The sequence below is a fragment of the Trichosurus vulpecula genome, chromosome 7, assembly GCF_011100635.1.
Source record: "Trichosurus vulpecula isolate mTriVul1 chromosome 7, mTriVul1.pri, whole genome shotgun sequence".
NCBI lineage: Eukaryota > Metazoa > Chordata > Mammalia > Diprotodontia > Phalangeridae > Trichosurus > Trichosurus vulpecula.
In genome coordinates, this window is record NC_050579.1 from 23250910 (window position 1) to 23277157 (window position 26248).

The 26248-nt window shown below is 40.8% G+C and overlaps 1 protein-coding gene across 20 annotated transcripts in view; it reads left to right on the forward strand.

Annotated features, from left to right (window-relative positions):
* GTF2I (general transcription factor IIi) overlaps positions 1-26248 on the forward strand; it is a 94622-nt gene that overhangs the window by 31228 nt on the left and 37146 nt on the right. For 8 of the 20 annotated variants that reach the window (XM_036767732.1, XM_036767713.1, XM_036767716.1 and 5 more), the window contains 4 exons: positions 8827-8904; positions 18718-18777; positions 20761-20817; positions 22784-22846. In XM_036767732.1, the coding sequence (XP_036623627.1) occupies positions 8827-8904; positions 18718-18777; positions 20761-20817; positions 22784-22846 (258 nt within the window). Of the gene's footprint in view, positions 1-8826; positions 8905-18717; positions 18778-20760; positions 20823-22783; positions 22847-26248 lie in introns of those variants that run through there. The other 12 variants (XM_036767720.1, XM_036767730.1, XM_036767726.1 and 9 more) reach the window with 7 other exon arrangements.

Sequence of the window (26248 nt, forward strand, 5' to 3'; positions counted from 1 at the left end):
CCAACAGAACATCCAAAAGGAGCTGCTAACTTTGAAGTTTTACTGGTCACTTTGAGATATTTGGATATGTTAATGAACTAAACCCAAGGTAGCCCAGATAGCTGTTGGTCTGTTCCCCCCAAAGCTCTCTAAAAATGAGACCTCAGACTTCAGGCATCTGCCTTCTTCTGTCTCCCCTGGGTCCATGCTGCTGAGAGCTCCCACCTCTAAGCCACCTGTGCGAGATGCTTTCTGCCTCTCTCTCCCCCTCACCCCATGCCCTGCCTTCATGTCACCCTCTGCCTGGGGACCACTTTTGCCGCTTGTCTCTGTCCTGCCAGTCATGGTCTTTCCTGGCGAGTACCTTTGAAAGGTGGCATGCCTGCCTCTATTTCATAATTTTATAAATGAATTATTCATGTCCTTACTGGCCTAGTAAGGTAGCCTGTTCCTACCTGGCCATACTTTTTAAAGGAAAAAGATAGGAAGGTATGGCAGGAAATGCAATCTCAGAATTTCTAAGTCGACAGAGACCTCAGTGGCCCCCTGGTCCTACCTCTACCTAAAAAAAAATGCTTTTCATGATATAGTCAGCAAATGGTCTGTCGGCCTTGGCTTGAAGACCTATAGTGAGGGAAACACTACTCTCTGAGGCAGGCCATCTTACTTCTGGGTAACTGGAGTTACCAGATAACTTCTGGATAAAGAAGCCTAGGAGTTTATTAGGTTGGGACTTTAGTACTAGATAGGACCTTAAAAGGCTTTAGTCCAACTGCATCGTTTTATAGATGACTAAATGGAGGCCCACTGAACTTAAGTGACTTGCCCATGGTCATCATGGTCACAAAGTCACCTGACAGGGAGTTGAATGCTGGTCTTCTAATTCCAAGCTTAGTGTTTTCTCCATTATTTTCTGTTGCCTCTGGTTCTCCTTTCTGGGGCCAAAGAGAGCTAATATAATTTCTTTTCCATGCAGTGATACTTAAAAACAGGTATGCTTTCTCCCCAAGTCTTTTCTAGTTCCATTATCCTCAGTTTCCTCTACTGATCCCCAAGTGGAATAAACTGGAGACCTTTCCACATGCTCATTGCCCTTTTGGAATGTCCTTCCTGAAGTGCACTGCTCAGATTTGGGCACAGTAATTATCACACTTTGGCAGGACCAGCTTCAAGGGCACTGGGACTCCTCGCTGCCTCCTTATTCCTGGCAGCTTCAGCTTGTTTAATGTAATCTTAGGAAGTGTCCCGTTAGCTTTCTGGGCCTGTTGACCTTGGAGCCACCAAGCCCTCATATCTGTACCCTGGCTTCCTCCATGTTGTACTTCAGAAGTTTGCTTTTCAGATCAGTGTGTAAAACCTTACATTCATCCATGTAACTCTTCATCTTCCATTCAACCTCATGTTGGAACTTGTCCAGACCTTTTGGAAACCTGACTGCCATTTAGTGTTATAGTTTGCCTTTCCAGGCCTTTGTCGTTGGCGCATCTGTTGAGCACACTTTCTGTTCCTTTATCCAATTCATTGATAAAAGTTTAGACAGTGGAAGACCAAGCACAGACTCCTGCGACTTTTCATTGGAGAGCCCCTGCTGAGTCAACATGGACCCAATTAAGTTTTTACTCTTTGACCATTCAAACAGTTTCAGATCCATGTCATTTGTCCTCTTTTATAGCTCATTTCTCCAGCTTTTCCAATAGAATAGTGTGGGAGACTTTATCAAATGTTTGCACTGGAATTAGGCACAGGCCTGGTCTGGATCCCCAATTTTGCCCTTAATAGCTAATTTACTTCCCCTTTCTGCACACATTTACTCCCCTATAAATCGAGGGGTTTGGATTAGAGCAGGGGTGTGTGAGGGCCAGGCTGCCAAGAGCTGAGAATGGGTTTTACATTTTTAAAAGGGTAGTTTGCTGATCCCTGGGCCAGAGTATCTCTAAGGACCCTTCTAACATTCAGTCTGTGGTCTGGTGACACCTCTAAGGTTGAGGCTCTTAGAAAACGAGAGGCAGCTTCCCCGCACAGGGTTCTTACTGCCTCATCTGCCTGCGGTCAGCAGGGCTGGATGGCACAGAGGTCAGACCAGACAGCTAATTAGGCAGCAGATGGACACAAGAAGACAGAAGAGGCTTGGGAATTACAGAAGAGAGGCAGGGTGTAGCTTGACATGAGGGAAGACCAGGAACAAGAGCGATCCCAAAGTAGAACATGCTTGGGGTTTCCAAGCAGAGGTTCAGTGATCTCCTCACGCTTTCTAGAGGCAGATGTCACTAAAGGGATTCTCAGTCAGTCTTGGGTTGGAAGAGATGTTCTCTCTAGTTCTTTCAGCTTTGAGATTCTGTGATCCATCTCTAACCAGACCTGTTCTGTAAAACTGCTGACTGAAAAATGGGAAGTGGAGAAATGAGGTGACTCTGAAGGCATTTCTTAAGGAGGTTTAATTAACTCTGCAAAACCACACAATGACATGGCCTAGGCCAGCCCCTCAAATAACTCTGCTGATCTCCAAGTACAAACTCATTGGCAGAAAAACTGGCAGGGACATGTGAGGGTGAGGTCCATCCATGCCAGAATATCCCAAGGGCATTTGTGGTGAAGACCAGGAGGGTAGGAATGAGCAGATGCCAGATGGACCAGCTCATGTCGACAACACTATATTCTTCCTGGGCAACAAAAGTTCCCAAAAGGCTCCGGGATCAATTCTGAAGATGTATCAGAGGCCAAGATTCTCTGAAAAAGAAGAAAAGATCATGATTGGCACTTGAGGAACAACACAAAAAGGCGGACCTCATCTCCCACTACTGCAGACATTTCTTTAAAAACAGCTCCAAAATGGAAGGAGGTAGTGGGGAGGTGGGCACATTTTTACATTCACAAGTGGTGAAAGGGACAGGAGATGAAAAATCTCGTATTTATTTGTAGCCTCCTCCTAAGGCCAAGGTGTTTTACTTGGAGTCCATGGTTTGTGAACGTGGATGGGAAACAAATCACACTGTGACTTTTATTATTTTCTAACTGAAATTAAGCCTTTCAAGTATTTCAAAACATTTTTCTGGAGAGTCCATGGGCTGCCAAGGGGCTCATGACACAGGTTGAAGAGCCTTCCATGAGGGAGAATAAACTATTTCCCATGGGGACATCAGAACCATATAAGACACAGAAATAACATGGCAGCAGAAAGAATTTCATTGCCAGAGGAAGTGTATTGTGTTTTCTAGTGTTCTGGAAGATAGATGAAAATCCCAAACCAAATGACTCCCTTTGGACGATGTTTTCCCGACTGCTTGCATTGAACTCTAGAACATAGAGTTCAGATCTCAGCTCTTCTATTGTGTGACCTTAGAAAAAGAATTTAACTTGTTAGGTCCTCAGTATCCTTATTGGTAAAGTGAGGGACTTGGGAGTCTTAACCTTGGAATCTGTGAACTTGTAAACCATTTTAATCACTATATTTCAGTATAACTGGCTTTATTTGCAATCCTACGTGTTTTGTTTATGCATTTAAGAACATTATTCTGAAATGGGTTCCATTAATTTCACCAGATTACCCCAAGGGTCTGTGACTTTAAAGAAGTTTAAAGAACCCCTGAGCTGGAGGGTATCAGCCCTCCCTGGGTCTAAGTCCCATACTCCTGTGAACTCCTTAGAAATTAGGGCAGTCAAAATACATCGAAAGGCTTCGTGCCTAGAATGACTTGCAGGTAGTTGGTCACAGGTGTTTCATCAGGCTGAGTATCTGGCTGTGCTTCCATTGCACTGTGATTGCCTTCTGGAGCTGAGGCTAAAGGACACTGGGAAGGTGGGGCCAGGTTTTCCCGTAGTTTCAGACGCTGTGGCCCCCATCTGGTTTAAGTTCTCATTGTTCTTTGTTGATGGCTATGACCATCATCAACCTGGTGTCATTCTCAGTGGATGTACCCAGACCTACATTAAGGACTTGAAGTCTGCTTGCAGAGGAGAACTAGCTGCGGGGGAGAAGGCTTAGTTTAGGTGCTGCATCAGCACTCCCTGGTACCAACTACACTAGGAGGCCTTGTGCTCTTGTGGGCTCTGGGAGGACCCCACAGAATGATACACTGAGGCCTGCTGGTTTGAGAGAGGCAAGGGCTTCTCTGCTCTTTGTGAAAGAGTTCCTTAGATAAGGACTTAGGAGCATAAAAGAACCAAAACATTAAAAAAAAAATGAACAGAACATAAAGCTGTATAACTGAGGGGCCATTTTGCCTTTGTTTAGCTTGTGTCTTTATTAACCTTAACATTGTGATCTTTAGCTTTTTCAGAACCCATTCAAATTGGGTTTTGTTATTGTTCTGTCATTTTCATTCCTATCCAACTCTTCGTGCCCCCATTTTGGGTTTTCTTGGCAAAGATACAGGAGTGGTTTGCAATTTCCTTCACCAGCTCATTTTACGGATGAGAAAGTGAACCAAACAGGGTGAAGTGACTTGCCCAGAGTCCCACAGCTAGGATGTGTCTGAGGCCGGATTTTAACTCAGGCCTTCCTGGCTCCAGGCCCGGCACACTATCCACTGCACTGCCTTCTGCCCTTCAACCTTCTGTTTAGCATTTGATTTAATTTGGTGAAGAAGTAAATAAATGTTGCTCTGCATTGACTATGGTTGCTGACTGCTCCTCAAAAGTGCGTGCGCTGAGTGCCGCAGAGACTAGGAGGACAATCACCTTGTCCTTGGGTCACTCATATAGCTGCTGTGTACTAACATAAAAGTTTAATACTATTTTTTCCCAAAAGGTAGAGCTCATTTAATTGATTATTTTCCCTTGGTTTTATGAAAAAAATTTCAATTAATGTCATTTAATTTATTATGTTGTCATTAGTTTCATGACTACTAAAAACTTTTCAAAAGGTGGCAAAATTTCATCATATAATGATATTTCTGGGAATGGTTTGCTATAGTTCTTAAAATAGAGCAGGTATCGGGGATCGCAAGCTTATGTTTGTGTGGTTTCATTGAAGTACCTCAGAACTGAAAACTTCAGAACATTGTTGCTGTTAGGACAACCCTGCACAGATTTCTAGAGGCCCAGAGCCAAATGTGGCCACACAAAGCTGACATCTCTCCTCTGCTTTCTCTTCCTGGGAGAAGCGATCTGGGCAGGTGTCTGAGCTCTGCTTGGATTCCCTGTCCTTTTGTACCCGACCCCACCGCTGCTGCCTTCCTGTCAGGATTTCAGTGGAAGCACGCATTCATTTTGTCTGCGCTGATCCAGTTTCCTTCCCACTCTACAGAGCAACATTCATTAGTTTCCCACCTCCATCCTAGGCCAGTTTTTCTCAACATCCTCCACATGCCTGCAATGGCCCGCCTCCTCCCATCTGCCAGGCCTTTTCCTTTTTATCCTTTAAAATTCCTATTCCCCCCAAACCTTCCCAAAGAAAAAAAGTGTAGCAGCACCAGCCTCATTACTTTGACTGTAGTTTCTCTGTGATTGGATATCTTAGTCTGCAACATGGACACAGTATCCTTGGAGTCCTGCTGTTGGTGTTCCTGGCTGCTCTTGGTGTTGGTTGGTTTTGTTTCATTAGGACTTTTTTGAGGGCAGAGGTTCTGCACATTTTTTACCAAATAAATCAATTAAAAGGATACAAACAGTATATTCAAATGCATCTTTGTACACCTTTGAAACAATATTCTCTGGTGAACAAATTGAGTTTATTTCAATTTAATAATATCACCAAATACTAAATAAAAGTTTCTGGGAGAAACAATGCAGTCCCTGTACACAGTGGGTGCTTGTTAGTAAATGATTATTGTTTGATTTACAGGAACCGAGTAATTCAGCAGTAGCATCTAGCGTATTTTAGAAGTCATTTCGATAGTATTCTTGTGTGTGTATAGTTAGTTATACATCCAAACCCACAGCCCCTCCCCCTCAGTCCATCATTGCAAAATTAAGATAATTTGCTTTTACATCGAAAAGTATGAGAGATTTCTTTACAAAATATCTGGATTGTAAATGTCAAAGCTCTTGTTTTCTTATTCACTCGCTGGGGATCAAGGTTGGTTTCTTTTAACAATTTCTACCACATTTTAAAACAGGTAACTTCTGTCTAAGGATTCTCTCTTAAATATTTAATTTTTATAATTACTTTAAATGATGATATTTGTATTATAACTTATAATAATCATATAGTATATGAATTTATAAAAAATAAATGTACATTTACATTATAAATTATTATAACTGTGCCCCTTTTCATAACTATGTTATCTAAGGCCATTTTAATATGGCTTCTGAAACGTGGCTTCAGAGGTTCAACATCTCTGCAATCCTTGGACTTTTCTCCACATCATCTTTTCCACCTCAGCAAGCATACATGTATTTATTCTACAAAGATGTGGTAAGAAACCTAGGTGCTTGAGGCTGAAGAGGGGGACAGGAAGGAGTAAACAGGGCATCGGCAACAGAGCTTCCAAATGATAGAGTACGGAGGATCAGAAGTGTCCCAGTAAGTTCTAGAGAGGAAGTGACAAATTCTGTGCCATTCTCCTGTTTTGGGTACTTGTTGGGAGTCCTTTGGGTTCCTGGAACTTTTCTGGATCTTCGTAGGAGGATTAAAGATCCTAAAAAAAGTAGGCCCTTTTATTGGTCTTGGGGAGGCAGGGACAGTCTAGGCCTGTGACTGGATACCTCCAAAGCAAATGGGACCATCTTCATAGAGTTTCCCCCACGATGGTCTTCACGCACCAGACCCAGAGCCCTTGTTGGGATTCCTGTTCCTATCTTGGAAGGCTCATGATATCAAGAAAGCTTGAGATGTTTCAAAGGGAAACCGTTCCCTTTGAAGGTACAGGCAGGTAGGTGCCAGGAAATGAGAAATTTCTAATCTGGAATCTTAAGGCATTAAAGATCCAGAAGCCAAGGGTGTGATTAGGGAAGAGGGGACGTTTTAGACCAGGCTGCCCCAGGACCTGGAAAGTTCAGCTTAATACCGAATAATAAAGAGATCAGGCAGTAAAGGATAATGAACCCCAGTTCCCCACTATTCACAATTACTTTTGGGGTATGATGGGTCCTTAATTGGTTATGGAGGGGTGGCTTTAAAATTGGGAGAAGGCCTTTTGGGGGATCTGGTTTTGTGCCCCCTCACATCTGTTACTCAGTCTTGCAGCCATGCCATTGGAAAGAGGGCCCTCCAAGTGCCAGAGGGCATCCCAGCAGTGACTCCCCTTGGGAACTCATATCCCTTGATATTTTGCAGAAGACTGGAGGTTTCCCAGTCTTTACAGAAATTTAACAACACAAAGCAGAGGCATTTACTAGTTTGAAAACTGTTTTATTTTCTGGCAGCCCTTGCCTGCATCCCTCCTTTTCCTTTAGTGACTCTTGGAGTTTTTTTGTAGCCCCCCCAGGCAATATGAGGCAACCTTTAGCCAGATGGCTGGGTGGCTGTGGGCCTGGGACACAGTGCATGAACTGAGAGGCATTCATTAATCTGGGCTTTAGTTGTTGGGAGTGCTTAGTTTTTGGCCATCCCTGCCCTCAAGCAATTTATGTTACTTGGGAGCCCTGCCCCTTGGGGTGGGGTGGAAGGAGGGGACTGGAAGATTGTGTTAGAGTGGTGCCCCTGGGGTGGAGATTGATCCCTTCTATCCAGGGGATGGGAGGAGGGCTAGGGGAAAGGACCTGGCTGGGAATGGCCCCGCGCAGATTACCTTAACTATTAGGACCTCTCCACCCCTTTCAGAAAGCTAACCCCATTCTTGGGGCTCTTCCCAGATAGCATGGGATCTGTAGACTTTGAAATGTAGAGAGGGTGGCAGGGCCTCTTCAGAAAACCCCAGGCCTTTGAACCCCTATCTTTTGACCTCCACCTCTACATTCTTTAAATTTCTCCATGGAAGCACCATACATAGCAGTTGAAAGAAAAAAAAAATCCTAAAAAGATGAGAAACCGGACAGAGGAAGAGCGTGAATAAGAGACCCAAGAGTAAGGGGAGAAAGAGAAGACTCAGGCCTTGTCCACATGATCAAAAACTTAACACTTGTGGCACCAATTTGGGGGGCCCATTGCTGGGACTAAATAAAGAATTAAGATGAGTCCATCAGTTACAAAAACCACAGACACTTGGATGTGCTCAATCAAAGGGACACTGGCAGAACTGCAAACACCCAGTGGGGTTCAGGGAAGGGCGGACAATGACCTGGACAATGAGGGTCAGCCAAAATGGACGTTTCCATACTGGGAGCCTTAGATATCTGGTCTTTAGGCCGTAGAAAAGGAAGCTAGATTGATCTTGGAGATCTTGGGAGAGGCTACATCCAGGGTCACACCCAGCTCTGCAGATAAGAGTGGCAGCTGGCATTTGGGGCTGGTCACTCATTTTGTAGGGAGGAGTTGGAGGTCTGTCCTGAGGGCCTCATTGGTTAACTGACATCATAGGGAGGTACCAAAGACTGGAAGCTTCTAGAGGGTCAGATCCAGGTATAGAGAGGAAGTTTAGACCACCGGCAGGGCCTAGGACCTTATCCTTCTGTTTTTTGAATAGGCTATATGTAGTTCGACCAGATTTATTAGCTTTTTTCTTCTATTTGATTTAGTAGTAAGTGGCTAAAAATTGGCAGGCAATTAAATTCATTTTTCTCTTTTTCATTTAAGACAAAACTGAAGAATTTAAGATGGTAGCTTATTAGTAGCAAGTAAATCCAAACTGTATGATTACCAGCACTCTAATCCTGTAACAGCAAGGAAGGGTGTGACCTAACTTTCTTTATATCCTAATTTTATTATGTCAAGCCAAACTTGGGGTTTGGAAATTGTGAGAAAGTAGGATTTCTTCTTATCGTGGAATCTGATCGAATTGGTGGTTTTCTATTTTGTTTTTAAAGGCATTTCACTGGAAATGGCAGCTGTTACAGTTAAAGAAGAGTCAGAAGACCCTGACTACTACCAATACAATGTTCAAGGTAATGCCCTCCTATCCCCGTGCCTTTTAAGAAGCTTGAGGCTGGCCCTCTTAGGCTGTACTTTGTGCTGATTTGATCATGAGCTTGCCGGTGGCTACCAGTGAAAAGTTGGGTGGGCAGACTAGTTAAGTTGGATCCAAACAATCTTCAGGCAAGAGAAAGAGACCTAGGATTGAAGCAAAGCAAGGATTCCTGTTTAACTTTTAGCATTAGGGGGACAAAGCCCGACAGATTTTTGAACCTTTGAGTGAGGTTAAATTGAATGCATTTTGTGGTGGCCAAGGTTGGGGTGGTCCCCCCCCCCCAAGTTACTTTGTAGCTGGGCCTAAAGATGTGCTATAACATTTTACAGGCCTTTCATCTGCACGTCTAAGCCACAGATAAATCGTTTCAAAGCCCAGTTTTGTTATGTTTTACTTCCCCCTTTCATAAATTAGGAAGGAATCAATTAGAAATTAATCTAAATTCTCTTGATCTCGTTGCATTCATTGAATATAGATCCTAGTTTCTTTGCAGAGAGCCTTCTGATTTGAGATGGTCTTTAAAAAGTGTTGTGTTATCAGATGATTTGGGCTTTTTTTTCTGCCCAGGATTGCTCAATTGGTTGTATGTTAAGCTGTTTATGTTGCAGGAATGATCCCTGGAATGACTTGTCAGTGTAACCGTTTAAATACAATTAACATTTCTTTGTATTCATCTAATAATTTGTGCCCATGAAGATCTTTGGGTGGATCCAATAGAATGCAGTTCTTCAATGCTAGGAGTGAGCCTTTTTCTTTGCACCCCCCAGTGCCAGTCCTTAATAAAATGCTTGTTGAATTGATAAAATTATTAAAAGTTGATGCAACTACTGTAGTTACTTATTAACATTTTTGAAGCTCATGAGCTCAGTTTGTACTAGGCTACGTATTATTAATTGTTGTGCAGATATTGTCTGAACTTGGATATTCCAGATACATTACCTCTGTTCAGAATTCCAGGTACAGGCTGTTCTAAATTTTATCAGCTAGTTAGGTTTTTAAAACCATCTTGTAACGCAGTTTGGATTTTCCCACAGTTGGAATTGTATAAATGGATGTTAGCCTGCAAGAGTCTGATTTAATCAGTAATGTAGCTGGAATATATGATGAAAAGTAGCAGAAGAGAACATTCCAGTATTAAGTTACAAAAATAGACAAGAAGGAGGGTTTGGTTTTTTTTAATTATCAATTCTGGGAGAAGAAAAAGTAACTGTTTCAGAGAAATTTGGAGACTCGAAAGAGGACTCAGTACTCTCAAGGTCTTTAGAGGCTGTTACTATTCTTTTTCATGTCTAATTTCACTTCAGAACTTCATTTTCCCTTTTGGGGGGCGGAATGGCAGTGATGAAGTTAAAGAAAAATGGTGATGGTAGGGAACCATAGGTTTTTAGGAGTGCTCGAGACCCCAAAATACCAACCCGTCGGTCCTGCCTTCTCAGCCAAGGAAAAGGCAAAGTTTATTAGGGATTCGCCATATTGGGTTGCCTTAAGAAATCCTACCCTTTGTGACGCTTGTTCTCACAAGCAGGCCAGACTGAATCTGAACGCCTCCATGGAGGCAAGATGAAACCCACGTACACAAAGATAGTAGGAGGGGTCTAGGGTGGTCCTGGGGTGGTGAGAGGAGGGGTTTAGGGAGGGTCTTGAGGAGGAGTCTAAGGAGGAGCTTGATAGGATGGGATGAGGTCAGACTCCAGGAACCTAGAGACTGAGATTAAGGGTGGGAAGTAGCTGAAGGCATGAATATTGACAGTATCTAGGGTGGGAAGTAGCTGGACAAAGGGCAAGGCTAGGTAGGGATTTGTGAGGTGGCTGGATCAAATGGGAAGATTCAACGGGAGTTCTAGGGGGCTCCCACAGTCTAAACCCCATCATTCCCCCCTCAAACAAATGGAACCCAAATTCTTTTGGGGTCCAATGGGGGTTCCCACAGTCTAAACCCCATCAGGAGGATTCTTCTCCGCCCCTCCCTCCCCCCCCCCCCCCCAATAATCAAAGAAGAGGTTGTTTGTGTAAGATTTGCCAGAGGTGGAATAAACAAATCTTTGTAAAAGCACAGGGTTAGCATGGTTGGCTAGGATGTCCTGGAAGGTGTTGTGCTGAGAATTTGGGCAGTGCCTAAACTCTTAGCCTTCTTTAATAATCCTGAATAGCAGGAGGGAAGAACTTCATGCTCTGTGATTACCTAGAAGCCCAGGTAAGCCTGCATGGGTGCCATCTTTCAGACTTTGTGCTGACTGAGTTTGGCCTTGTATTGGCTCCCTTTTTTTTTTTAAAGCAGTCTTTATGTTTGAAGACGTAAGAGGTTGATGCTGGGTCACAATTATCAGTGTTGGGGTGGAGAAATAGTTAAACTAATGCTGTGATCCTGCCTTAGTGAAAATGTGTAGCCAGCATAGGTTCAGTGGAAGTTTCAAAGAGGAATCTCTAATTAGGCACATTTAATGTGTTGGGTTGTATGTAGGTGGTGCACCAAGACTGGTTGGTAACTGTCTTTTTATGATTTTATGAACAGTAGCAAAAGTCATTTAACCTTTAACTGGTTAGAAAGTCAGAAGTATCTTCTGGTGAAAAATGCTACTGGGAATTTTCTCACTAAATAAATTTACAAGTGTATTTGCATGCTAATATACCATTGTTTGTAATAAGATGCTGTGGTAGTTCAGTTAATGTGACTGTATGTTTTTAGTGAAGATTGTCTTTCCTTTAAAAATGCTAACACTTTGCAGGTATGCATGCACAAACATCTTAAAAATACTGTCCTTGATTGTGTGCCAGTTCTCTGCATTCTCATTTTGTGTGTTCACAATCCTAACGTGCATTCTATGTGTCACTCATCTTAGAATCTTAAGTAGGAAAGTGTTAGAAACGATAAAGACCTGAGCAAAAAATAAAAATATCCCTTCTAACTTTACCGAAGATAATGTACAAGCAATACCCACGCAATAGCAAGGAGCATTGGAGACTTACTTGCTGCCATATACTTGCAACATGGAAAGTGTGGGTAGTTGAAGAATTGCTATGACTTAATCCTTCCCAAAACTTCGAGTCCTATCGGACCCCATCACATATTTTTTATCTTTTAAATAAATTTTATTGGCATTTTGTTTTTGTCAGTAACTATTTTTGACATAAACTTTTCATACACATGCGTAATCATCACAGCCACCATGAAAGAAACCCTCCCTATTGCCAAAGAAAACAGTTAAGTGAAACCCAGTTGATAACAATCCCCATGGATGAGATTGACTGTATTCCACATGATGTATCCATAGTTTTCTGCCTCTTTACTGCAAGGAACAAGGTGCGTCCTCATCTCTTCTCCAGGGCCATTATTTGGTCATTATAATTACTCAGTTCCTAGCCTCATTTTAGTATTCTTTGTGTTGTTATGGTAAATTTTGTCTATTGTTTTCTTATTCTGCTTACTTCTGCCTGAATCACATCATAAGCTTCTCTGAATTACCTATTTCTTAACATTGTGATAATCATTACATTTGTGTACCACATTTTGATCAGCTGCTCCTCAATGAGTACCTTTTGCAGGTGTTTGCTATCATCGGAAAAAAAAAAAGTGCTGCTATGAAAATTTGGGGTCTTTTATGTCTTTGACCTCCTTAGGTTACAGGCCCAGGAGTGGAATCCCTGGCTAGTAAATTTTATCTCATCAGTCCGAATCATCTGACTGGCTGGTTCACACTCCTCCAGAGTTGACTCCTTACATCTTTATCTTTGTCATTTTACTATGGGAGGGAGAACATGAGAGTTGTTTCCTTTGCCCTTTCTTTCATTGATTTGGAGCAGTCTTGCATCTGGTTGTTCAGTTTCTATTCTTTTGAAAATGTGTTTTCCTCATCCTTTGATCAGACTGGATATCCTGATCTCAGTCAGGCTGGAAGTACTGCAGCCACTCTCGTAGTGTTGGACTTCTGCCTCATTCTCAGGGTGACTTCTTCACTGGCTTCTGCTTCCCAGGAGCAGGGATTACACTGCAGGCTTGTGCCCTACGTGTCCAGAGTGACTTTAAAAATAGATATATTTATTTATTTTTAGTTTACAAAATTCAGTTCTGCAAGCTTTCGAGTGTTAAATTTTCTCCCCCTCCCCAAGACAGCAAGCAATCTGACATTCATATTAAACATATATTCATGATAGTCATGTTGTAAAGAAGAATTATAATCAGTGGGATGAACCGTGAGAAAGAAGAAACAAAACAAAAAAGTACAAATAGTTCGCTTCAATCTGCATTCAGACTCTAGTTCTTTCTCTGGATGTGGATAGCATGTTCTATCATGAGCCTTTTGGAGTTGTCTTAGAACATTGCATTGCTGAGAAGAGCCAAGTCTATCAAAGTCAGTCATCACACAGTGTGGCCTGTAACTATACAATGTTCTCCTGGTTCTGCTTCCCTCAACATTGGTTCATATAAATCTTTCCAGGTTTTTCTGAAGTCCGCCTGCTCATCATTGCTTATAGCATAATAGTATTCCATTACATTCATATGTAATGCATGTTCACAACTTGAATGTTCAGCCATTTTCTAATTAATGGGCATCCCCTCAATTTTCAATTCTTGGCCTTCACAAAAAGAGCTGCTGTATGTATTTTTGAATATGTGGGTCCTTTTCTCATTTGTGTGGTGTCTTTGTGTTTGGGGTACAGTCCTAGAAGCATATTGCTGGGTCAAAGGGTATGCACATTTTTATAGCCCTTCAGGCATAGTTCTAAATTGCTCTCCAGAATGGTTGGATCAGAGTGACTTTTGATCTCACCGTTGAGCTGATCACCTGTGTCCCTTGGCATCCTGTCTCTTTTAGTTGGTGCCGTTCAGACTCTTCTTTATCCTTGAGATCATCCACGGTGGATCCTGTGGGTCTGGGAGCAGGTTGAGTTCACCAGACATCACCGAGGTTGAGGGACAAAGTCTCACTGTTTATATCTTTCCTACATCCATTTTTTTTTCTTTAAACCATGGCAGATATTAGTGATGACATGCTAGCTATAAGAAAAATAAATAATTAGTGAAACTTTTAAAGGCAATAGGCATAAACTGTCGAAAATACTTTGACCTTAAGTTATTTTTTGGTCAAAAAACACTGGTACTACAAGGCACATCAGATTCCTCTATTAGTAGTTGTATAATCAGTCCTCTATTATAGGATGATATTAAGACAGCTGTTTTAACATTTTTTCAACTTTTTTTTGGTCTAAGGAGTAAAGAACAGAGCCTAGTTTAGTAGAAGGAACACTGAAGTTGGAGTCAGAGGATGTATCCAGGGTTTGTAGCCAGTCTTTATTACTGTGGACCTTAGATGATCTGTAAAAAGATATTGCCTTCCCTTGCTGATTCCAGTAGTCCTAATACAACAATGGGGAAGGTCTTTTGAGTGAAGAATACCAGTCACAGAAAATTATGCATTGTAGTATGCCAGTCATGTTATAATCTAACTTCTAACTGGAAAGTCATAATCAGTACTAAAAAATTCCATTTCTGCCTAGTTAAAAATTTGTGTGATTCTAATTTTGGTGTGAAATTTTATTATACTTAATAATGAAGCCAGTATATGTCCTTTTTTTTTGTTTTGTTTTGTTTTGCCGGGTGCTTTTCACTTAAAAAATTACCCTTGTGAGATTATTGCTTCCTATAATTCCTTCTTTTGCACTTAAGTTTTAAAATATTATTTTATAATATAATTGTATACATTATCACATCTTTTTGCTATTATTACGTAGCCAGCCCTCCCACCCCCACCCCACACTATATTAACAAAACTTCTTAAAATTCTTCCCTCTCCCTCATCCTCCATGTCCAGTCCCTTACCAAATCTCCCTGGCCTGGGCCTGTGCAGGCCTGTTGCTGGAATACTCACCTTTCTCATCATTGCCTCAGACACTTCTCTTCTTTCAGGGTCCAGCTCATGTTGCTCCTTCCAGAATCCTTTCCTTGATTTCCTCCCCTCCACTCCATCCTTTGTTAGGGATTTCTCTTCCCTTATTTGTGTGTGGGTTGTTTCCTCTCAATAGAACGTAAGCTCCTAAAGAGTAAACATTGTTCTGCTCATTACAGTCCTTTGCACATGGTAGATGTTTAATAAGTTATTGTGGAGTGAGCTGGAAGTGACAGTGTTTGTCTTCAGGAAGCAGCAAAGGAATTGTGGGTATAAGTATAATACTGGGTAGCAAGTACATCTCTGGATGGGTTTCAGGGATCCCATAAAGTTAGATGGGAAGGGAAGGAAAAAAGTTACACTTTTATTTTCACTAACCTTTGATTTCTTTTGCAATCCTATGTGTTTTATGTTACGGATTTAAAATACTATTTTGAGAAGGGATCTACTGCCTGCCTGTCAGAGGGGTCTTTGACACAAAGTAAGGTCAACCTCTGATCTAGACTGTTTGTTTTATTAAGTCACTAAATATTTATATAAGTACACCTTTGTAGTTGAGAAGTATAGTGACTATAGAAATCTTACTTTTTACCTTGTCAGTGAACCCCCAAAGGTGTCAGTATGACTTTACTATAAACATACGTAACCTTGAAAGTATGTTTGTTACTAGTATTTAAATATATGTATAACAATAATTTAATAATTTCTTTTCACACATTTAGTAATGTCACGGCATTTCCCATCTATACCAGGCAGGGAAGCACATAGTGGAGGTATAAATGCCTATGGCTCAATAGTTAATATCCTCATACAATTCAAGCTCTGTGAGCAAAATCCAGGTTTCTTTCAGGAGAGGAAGGCATTACTATTCTCTCTGTATGTGGATCCCTTATAAAAATTCTTTCCACTGCTCCTATATGTTTTACCTGGGACTAATTAAGTATTCTAATGTGCAGCTAAGAGCCTTCCTCCCCACCCTTCGAGGGGAAGGGAAAACCCATTAGTACACCCCCAGATCAATAATCCCAATACCAGAAGTGTTCAACCCACTGTATGGAGTCAAGACCAAAACAGGATCACAGCAAACCATGGCTAAACATCCTGTTTCCACTAGCCCTCAGTAAAAGTCAAGCTTTTCTTTGCTGCTAGGCCTTCGCAAAAGGGAAAAACCATGAAACAGTATAGTAACACTACTAAGTGAGAACATCTGAAGCATTTTACAGACATTTCTCATATGAGTTGTTTGTTGGCTTTTGTAGTTTGTCCTTCCTTCTTGAAGAGGACCATGACATCAGGGAGGTGATGACATGATTTGCAGTTGACTTGGATTTGAATGAGGGAGGGCTGTGCAAGGTCACCAGCCTCTGGGTCCATTGGCCTCATAAAAGCATTTATTGGCATACCAAGTGTATAAACTGCCAGAGCACCAAGGCTGTTGTGTGTGGGGGGGGGCTTCCCAGAGGTGACAGAACTCATCAATTCCTTGCTTGGACTGGGGGAGCAAGCAGCACACCTTATTTTCTTCTGTGTCCTTTGTCCTCACTCTACCTTTCATGATCCCATGGTGAGGATGCACCCTGACAACAGCTCCATATTCTTAGCTGCCTCTGAGAAGAGGCTGTGAGCTTTCTTTGTCAAGCTGGAACATTAGAAGGTCCTTTATACCGAAGATCTCAATATGGCCAGGCTTCAGTGATTCATTCCATTAATAGTTGACTAGTCATTTCAATCATGTCTGATTCTTCGTGACCCCATTTGAGGTTTTCTTGGCATTTCTTGCCATTTTCTTCTCCAGCTTATTTTACAGATGAGTAACTGAAGCAAACAGGGTTAAGTCACTTCCCTTTGGTCAGATAGTTAGGAAGTACTTGAGAACAGATTTGGGCTCATGAAGATGAGTCTTCCTGACTTCAGTCCTGGTGCTCTCTTGTAGGCTCAGTCGTTGGACCAAATTTATCCATTGAGCAGTAACAAATGGATGCTTTCAGAGAGTCAGAGAAAGAACTTAGGGGGTTTTGCCCTTTCTCTCTTTTCAGTCCCTCTACCATAATCACTGTGAAAGTTAAGAGGAGGCTCCGGGGAACTAAAGATGGCTTGTGTTTTCATCTGTTTCATGACTCAAATGTCAATGTGTAGCTGCCAACTTTTTCTAGTAATGACCTTCTAAATACATATTTTACAATTGGAGGCAACCATGAAATGAGACAAAGTTCAGTGATCTTCAGCTTTAGTGTAATATAATCAAGAGAGATTTTTGCCAGCATAAATCACTTAAATTTTCTGTATTACAAGGAAAAGAATTTGGACCAGTTTGAAGATTGAAAACCTGTGGCTAAGAACAAAGCATCACAAGACATGTACTTTTGGATGAGTCATGCTGGCTCTGTTCCTGGCACCGTTCACTCACCTTCCCTCAGGAAATCCTCCAATTAGGTGGATCTACCCTGAATGCCAGTATAGGTTTATATTTCTAAACTGCTTTAAGAAAAGTCTTAAGAAATAATTCTACATGCCACATTAAAATAAATAATTGCTTATAGAAGTGTGTGTGCACTGCTACATAGATGAAATTTCCTAAGTGTACATTAAGATTAGTGACTCAGTCTGTTCTGTCAGCAAAGGATCTTTAAACTGTCTTTTTGTGAAAATATTGTCGTTCAGTAATGTCCTTGTGACCCTGTGGACTATATCACGACAATACTGCCTATGGAGTTTTCTTGGCAAAGATACTGGAGTGGTTTGCCATTTCCTTTTTCTGCATTAGGGTAGAGGTTGTGACTTGCCCAGTGTCACACAACTAGTAAGTATCAGAGGCAAGAGTGAAAAAAGAAAAAATGTCCGTGGTCTGTGGACCACAAGCCAAGAACTCCTGCTTTCAGTAAAGTCTTTGTGACCTTTTGGATCTTATTTATAGAATTGAGAAGATTGGACTTGCTGGTCTAAGATCTCTTCCAGCTCTAACTCTGTGATCCTAAGGTGACTGGAGGGTACATAGAGAAGAGAAAATAGAAGTAAAGAGGGAGGTGGATTGAAGTGGGAGGTAGGAAGTTGGGAAGACCTTGGTCAAGTTCTGTGCCACCTCCTCGTATGACTGGGCAAGTCATTGACTGAAGTTACAGATGAGTTGCTGATCTTTGTTGCTGGAGAGAGGTTCCACGATGGGAGTTCCCCACATTGTTAACTAACAGGTCTGGACATTCTTCCCTTCCCCCAGTAAAAAAGTGCCCACTAAAAGCCAAGTCTTTTAGTTAATTATAACTTACAAGGTGCTTTAAACTAGTGAAATGCTCAGAATTTTACATCATTTTGCGAAGGGTCCTTCAAACTTAAGAGATGTTTTCTGAAATGGTAACACCTGAACGGAAATTAGTCCATTGTCTTACAAAGAAGGCACGGTTTTTTGAAAAGGAAATTTTAATATTGTTGGTTTGACATGTTTCAATTTCAGTTAAGATTAACAGTATCAACAGTCTGCTTGGGACTGGTTAAGATTTTGATGGAATAAACAGGTGCTGTGTTTGACTGACTGTTGCTTCTTTATCTGCATGAGAAAAAAATTTGTTTTGCTTTAATCAAGTTGGACCTTATTTAAACTAACCATATCTAGTTGAATCCTGTTATGTATCATTTCCATTCACACCATATGTCTGTCTTTCATTATTACAATGTGTGGACTTAGAAATTGTCTTGACTGTTTCTATGGATGAATTTGGCTGAATGTACTTGTTCCATTAATATAACTCAATGGACTGACATCTTTCATGCATCCATTTTTTTTTCTTTTGCCTTTTATCTTCCTGAAAAGGCTATTTGTTTTATATTTAAAAATTGGAATTTGTTGACTTAAATGACCCAAAAGAAATTTTGGGAATTGCAGTTTAAGTTATTATCTTTGTATTCCAAAGCAGGCCCTTCTGAAACTGGTGGTGTTGATGAAAAACTCCCCCTTTCGAAGTCTTTTCAAGGTAGATATTTTTCTCTTCTGTTTCTCAGAGAGAGCAGTGTTAATGTTTCAATGTTCGATTTTTACATTGCATAAAGTGTGCTATGATACTACCATTTGGATTTTCACAATTTCTTAAATTTGAAAAGTAAAAATTGAACTGTTATCTCTCACTCCATTGATAGAGCTTGTATATATTGTGGAGAGAATTTTTAGGTATGTAGAAATAAACTTGAATGGGACCAGTACATTTTCAAAGTCTTATCCCAGTTTTTCGTAGGGTAAAGCCATGTTATTAGTCTTTGTGGATAAAGGGCCATACTTTATTTGAATGTAAATATCTGTATCTTATATTCTACATTGGTGTGGATGGAACTCTGGTACTTGTTATCACTAGGAGTGTCAATATTGGCACTAGAATGTTGTAGACTTTTCAGAGAATCTGTTATCTTGACTGTTAAGTTTTGATATAGTCAGACATTTTCATATAATGAGACTTTTCAAGTGTTTGGTTTTGATTCTGACAGGAGAGCCCTGTGTCACAGTGGCCAAGAGTGGGCCTTTGTTTCTTATGTCCTCACAATACTTCTGTGAGGAGAAACAAGGCAAGGGTTGGTGCACTTGTAAATACTTTTTTCTCCTTTACCTTGATAAAGCCCATTCTTCTATTCTTAACTCCCCTAAAAACCTATTATTTCCTAACCTAACACATCAGATTTTAATTCTAGTGTGTACCTATATGTCACGTCCCTCCCCTGTGCTTTTGGGAGTTGGAAAGAGCTAATGACATGTTTGGGTAGTCATGGCTCATGACCTCAATTATGGTGTTGGAATCACTTCTGAATAACATTTGTGAGAGATGAAGAAACGAACAGATTTGGAGCATAACGTTAGAGGTGATTGCAAGTGTTCTAAAACACCAGAGAGGGAGCGGACTGGGCTTTCTCATATTAATTATATATGTGTGTGTGTGTGTATATATGTGTATATATATGTATATATACGCCCACATGTGTGTAGGCATGTATTGATGTGTGTATACATATATGCACACAAATATACGTACATACATACATGATACAGATCTGTGTTTAGCTGGGGCCATAGTTCTGAGAATGGAGCAAGAACAGAAAGTAGAGGTGATGACTTTGTAAGTAAAGTCAGGACTAAGTGACCCAGGGCCAGACGTGACTGATGGCTTTGGACGGCCAAGGGAATAGAGAGACCCAAATGGTGATGACTTGGGGGAGGGGTTTCCTTGTATTTCTTTACTCCTTTTTTGATTTCCTCTGTTGGATCATGGAGATGATTTGTTCCTCATGGCAGTAGTCCTAATTTCAACCTTGAAGAAGACATTTCTTTCACGTCTGTTGTTTATACTTAAGGTCTGTGAGGTCTGTGTGTATACATATATGTGTATATATATATGTTCAGACTGACACTCGGCTGAAAGTATTTAATGGGTAGCCGGGCTCTCTATAAACTTGAGAGTAAGAAGGTACCAGGCAGGGTTTGCACCTCTGAAGGAAAACTTGATGGTGACCCTAGCTTTAACATCTGTGTTTGTCCCTCAGCAAAGGAAGACGATATTTGTTTACCTTCCTTTTTGACAGATGATGAATATTTGTTTCTTAGGAATGTAAATGTGATAGTTTTAAGTTTTAACATTAATTAGTAATTAATTGGCCATAGTTTTATTATCATTAAAAAGTAAAATAATTTGCATTCAAGTCTTTATACTCGCAAAGCAGAAGGTGACCATTTTTTCCTTCTGTTGGGGGGGGCAGGTGGTGAATGACTAAAAAACTGTTAATAAAATGTGTTTACGAAAGCAGTGAAAGGGGAAAGTTTTTTGAAATACAAATCAGATGATGCTTGTTTTACATGCAGGTTGCATGCAGGTTCTGAGTTATTTGCATTGCAATATTTAATTGAATTTTTAGGGTATGAAGTGGTTTTTTTTTTTTTTAATCACTTTATTATAGAGTGTTTACTTTCATTTTAGGAAGCCATCATTCTTCGGAGGGCAATGAAGGAACAGAGATGGAATTACCAGTGGAAGGTTAGAAAAATGAGAAGCTTTTTGTTTTAAAAAGAAAAAATTATATTTTCCTGATTATTTGAGACTTCCTACCTTCAAATATCAGATATTTGACTCTAAAGATAGCTTTCCAGCCTGACTCCTTAGCAGGAGGCTGAACTCTAGCTCTAGTATCTGTGGTGACTGGTACAGGTCACATAACTAATCTGTCAACATTCTGATCTTAAGTGGGGACAGAATATAGGACCACTTAAGCAAGTTGGGAATGCAAAGCTTAATGGTAAGTAGAAATTTGTTGATGATTCTAATGTTTCTGTTGTTGTCCCTGCTCATCTACCTCATCTTCCAGTTATAATGGGACATACCAAAACTAGAACTGTTTATCTTACGGGTTTGAATTTTAAAAATCTTAGCAAGAGGGCATTTTAAAGAACTCCTTCCCCCATATTTCTGCCTTATGCATCATGTTTAGATCTTCCTGCAATCTTAGAGTGATTTCTGAGTGTAAATGACTAAATCAATAAAGGAGATTTTCCAACCTTTAAAAAAATACCATAGAGACATAAAAGTTTTCTGTCAGATAAACAATTTAGAAGTCTACCACCTGCTTTGAGGACAAATAAGTTAATCACTTTTTTCTCTTGGCCCTCCAGTTGGTTTGATTTCTTGAGCTCACAACCTAGTGATGAGCCTTTTCCAAGCTGATGATAGTGTCTTTCATGTTTTATTTTAATTTTTTGATCTAGAGTTTCTTCTTGGAAATTTGTAGGCCCTCTCCCTCCTGGGGGTGGCATCCAGGCACATTCTCAGCTGCTTGCAGAGATCTCTGACTGGTAGCAATTTTTGTTAAGCATTTTCTCACCAGAAAACTGGGGCCTGCGGGGTTACTTCTTTTTGGACAAAGAGGCCAGTTTTGCTCTGACATTCTCACCTTTTTGCTTCCTTGTTTTTTCTTTTCTCTTTCTTCCAACACTCTCCTAAACCCTCTGGGAGAAACTACCCAACTCCCTGGCGGTTGAATCAACTTGAAGGAGGCGCCTTCTTCACATTTGAGTCTCTTCCTGTTGACACACTATCGTGTCAATGGAGAAGGACGTGCCAAGTGAGGTCAGGTGGCGAAAGTTCCCTTCAATGTGTGGAAGTATCTAGACTTTGACCCTGGAGTGGGGCAGGGGCACCAGTGTAGACATGGAGGGGGAGACATACAGGTCAGATGCCATTATAATCAACTTCGGGGGGGGGACCGAAGTTATTCCATTGTGTTGAAATGTTGTCATTCACTGCCACTTACAGGCTTTCTGGAAAGGTTCTCTCTCGTATATAGGCAGGATTTCATTATAATGGAATTTGACTTGTATTGAGTTCTATTCGTAGTAGTGCAGTTGTGTCAATCTGAATTTAACTAGTCACACTATGTAGTCTCCACAGAATCTTTAAACATTTTATTTGATACTGTTTGTTTTACTGTCATTTATTTAAGCCTTTTCCCCCCTAGAGGCATTACATATATTTCTCATAATTCTTCTTCCTTGACAATGTAATGTGTTGTCACAAAAAAGTGTTAAATAACAGTAAAAATCACTCCTATCTTATGAAAGAAAGACAAGAGGGAAAATATCAATCACCAGGTAGAAAGATTGGTTTTTATAGCCCTAGTAATCCATGTCTTGACAATGGGAAAAATATCTGTGATTATATTAATCCTATTAAACCAATAATAAAAATTTGCTCACTACAATAATGAAAGCATCTCTGCACTTGTTAGAATCTGAAAATCCCTACTTCCCGTCTCCCCCCCATTATGCCTCTAAAAAGGCTTATGAACAAATCTTTTTGTTTAGATTTATGAATAGTGTGCACAAAATACATTAAAATGTCAGTGGGCTTTCAGGAAAGGCTGCTGTTTGAATATCAAATCTGGAAAATGTTGGGAAATGTGGAGAATGCTTAATAATGAATGTCATTTTAGAATTTTATTTTTTTCAAGATTCTACCCAGCATGCCCCTTCAGAAACAAGTGAGGACCCTGAAGTTGAGGTGACTATTGAAGGTTAGTTGTCTAAAAGCCTTAATTCAACAATTTGACTCTAGCCATAGAAGACCTGTCACGTTCACATTGCGAAATATGCATCTCATTCTTTTTAGAGGATGTTTGGAAAAAATTGGACTCTGTAAGTGTGTATGTGTGATCAAGCACAGGCTGCCATAAAGGGCACCCCAATGCTGTGGGATTTTCATATCTATGCCATGCAAATTGGCATTGGCCCACAGGTTGGACCTAAAAGAAACCATCCTTTGAACAAGCCAAAATCCTAACCACAACCAAAAACACTAGATTGTACTTCACCACATCATTCCATCTCTTAATGTAGAGAAAAAAGGGGAGATCAGAAATCTTTTTCTAAGAAGAAATTCTGGTTGTTCATTAAATGATTGCATGCAACCTTTGCAAATACTGCAGCAGACTCATAATCTCTTAGGGTTTTCTCGTATCTTAGCCCCAAAGTAGTTTTAACTTAGTGAAGAGATGTGTGTATTTGTATATATATGTATATACATATATATATATGTCTCTTTGGAGCTCCATTTTATAATATTTTCCTTAGTCTGTTTCATAAAATGAACCCCCATGTTTGTTCTTTTAAAGCAGTATTGCTTATAGCTGTAGCTCAGAGGAGATCACAAAAATACCATTGCACCTTTAAAAGATTTGTGATATTAAAAAGTTAGTCACTCGGGGTGCATCGTTTTCTGGCACAAATGGCAATCTTTGTGTAATCTAGTAAATGGTCTCTAAGGGTTCCTGGAGCCAAATTGACAGAGGTTGAGGCTGTGACAACAGTTGTGCTGTCCCTGTGGCTGGGCTTGTGCATGCACCTGTGCTTTTGTGACTCAGCTGAGAGCTCTTTGAGGTCTTGTGCTTGGCTCACGTGGCCTGCAAGGACCTGGGCTTGTCTCTGGGTTATCAGGTGAGGAGGCCTTGGCATTCGAGAAGGACTGACTTGGATGGCAGATGATGGACACAAAATGGGCGCTGTTGAAGCTGGGGTGCAGTCTGTGCTTGACCTAGACTAGATTAAGGTGCATGAGTTTGAAGTGATCAGTGAGTTGCTTTATGTCTCCAAATGACATCGTCTCCTTCAGTGTCTCCCTTTCCCCCTAACACCCACTGTTCCTGATCTCAGTGTTCCCCATTCAGCTTTGTTTTTTGCATGCTTCTAACATTCAGTGAATCTGGACTTAATTTAGACAGATTAGAGGAGACCAGTGTGAATGAAAAGTTTTACCTAGATATCATTGAAAACAGTCTTGTTATTTTGGAACTTATCCAGGTAGGGGGGTTTCCCTGCTTTAACAGGTAGCTAAGAAAAATTTATCATGAACAGATTATGTAAAATAGTGCTGTCAGAGGAGCTGGGACATAGTCATGTTCTTTATGGTACAGTCACAGGTTCTCTTCCCCTCTCTCTCTCTCTCTCTCTCTCTCTCTCTCTCTCTCTCTCTCTCCCTCCCTCCTTCCCTCCCTCTCTCTATCTCTCTCTCTCTCTCCCCCCCCCCCACTCCCTCCCCCCCTTTAGCAAGGTAGAATGGAGTCCCTCCTTGCGGTCAGCTCTGATCCACCTCTTGCCACAACTAAGACTATAAGTGGAAAAATAGCTGATGATCTACATTAGAGAGAAAGGCTTTTCCTCACCAGAAGTTCAGTACACCAAAGGAATCACAGATCTCTGCTCTCTTCACCACCCTCACTCCCCCCAAAAGATTCTTTTAATGATTATCTTCTTGGTTCATAATTTAAAAGAAAATTTTAAAACGTTAGTAAGGTCATAGTTATTGGTAAATAACCTGAATTTAAGAGCAAGTTTTTAAAATTGTCCTTCCTGGGGCAGTTAGGTGGTGAACACCTGCCCTGGAGTTGGGAGGACCTGAGTTCACACTCTGCCTTATCAGGTGAGGTGAGCCTCCCAGCTATTATTTGGGTTAATCATTGACAGCAGATCTCAGTTAGCTAGAATCCTAACCTGACAGGCTGTGTTCTGTTAACATAGATAGCCCTCCAGAACCCTGAAAGCAGCAGGGTCTGGAGAGAAGAGTCAAGAACTTTGAGGAAATTAGGGCTTGAGAACGGACTCTGGAGGTGTACGTCCCTGAGTGGGGCAGAGCAGAAGAGAGACCCAGGGTAAACCAGAGATGCACAAAGATGGTATACCCAGAGGCCAAGCACGCACCTGAACCTGTGTCAGTCATGGCAATTCCATTCTGGGGTACTCCCAAACTGCATGCTGAAAGACCCTCGACTCTGGGAACTTTCTGCCTTGGGGGAACGATCCCTTACCTCTTTTTACTGTTCTAACGGTGTCAAAAATTTAAAATGATGACCAAGTGAATCTATTGCTAGTTTTTTAAAAGATAAAGGGTGTGCCAGAAATTGCTGAAATATTCCTAGAAATGGTAAATATTTTGACTTCCTCTAGCTTAAACTCCACAAACAAACTGACTTGATATTTCTTTAGAAAAATAATAGAGAAGACTTGAAAAACATCTCACTTGTACATGCTCTCCTCTTCATTTCTGACTGATCTTTTTAAAAAGGGAGTGAATAATGAAGGCATTTGAATGACTTGTTTTAGCAATCCAAGGCATCAGTAAGCCTCCCGGGCTTAGTGGTGGTGAAGGCCTAAGTCCTTTCCTTGTGTGTAGACTGCACTGAGAGAAGGCAGGGACAGGTTGAGGAGGTAACTGTTACCACTTTCAATGGCAGCTGTGGCCTCAGCCTCTTGGAGTAAGAAAACAGTATACCAGCTGGCTTTTTGGGACGCCATCCAGTCCACAGAAAAGCTGCAGACTCTTGTTTGGGGGGGGGAGAATGAGATCTTCCAGAAAGGAATTTGTTCCTTAAGTTAACTTAATCGTTTCAGTGCATTTAGAACTTGTTGAAACATTACCCTGTTACTCGTACATCCATGTGTGTTCAGATCTAAGATTCATCACTTGATTATTAGCAAGTTATTAGATTGTGGCAGCATTAGCATTTCTGTTCTTTATACCAACCTTAAGTAGTTGGCTGTTTTGTTTTTTTCAAATGATGGCTGCCGTCTTCTTCTAAGGCTGTCAAGGTGTTATACTGATATTATGTAACCTGCCTAAGAAATAAATTGCATTTGAGATTACTCCTATTTCCAAGTCTACATATTATGTTTTAAAAAAACAAAAGCAAAAACGAGTCCCATTCACATACTTAAAGATATAAACTGTTAGATTCAGTCTGTGTATATGTGGGTGTACATACGTATGTATTGTCTCTGTATTATGTAGTATGACTAATGTCATGAGTTTAGTTTTCTGTTATCTCATGAAATTAGCTCAGGTTATCACCACCAAGTAGCTGATTGTGTCTACATACCTGTGTGTGTGTTTGTGTGTTTGTTTGTTTGATGCCTGAGGTTGCCAC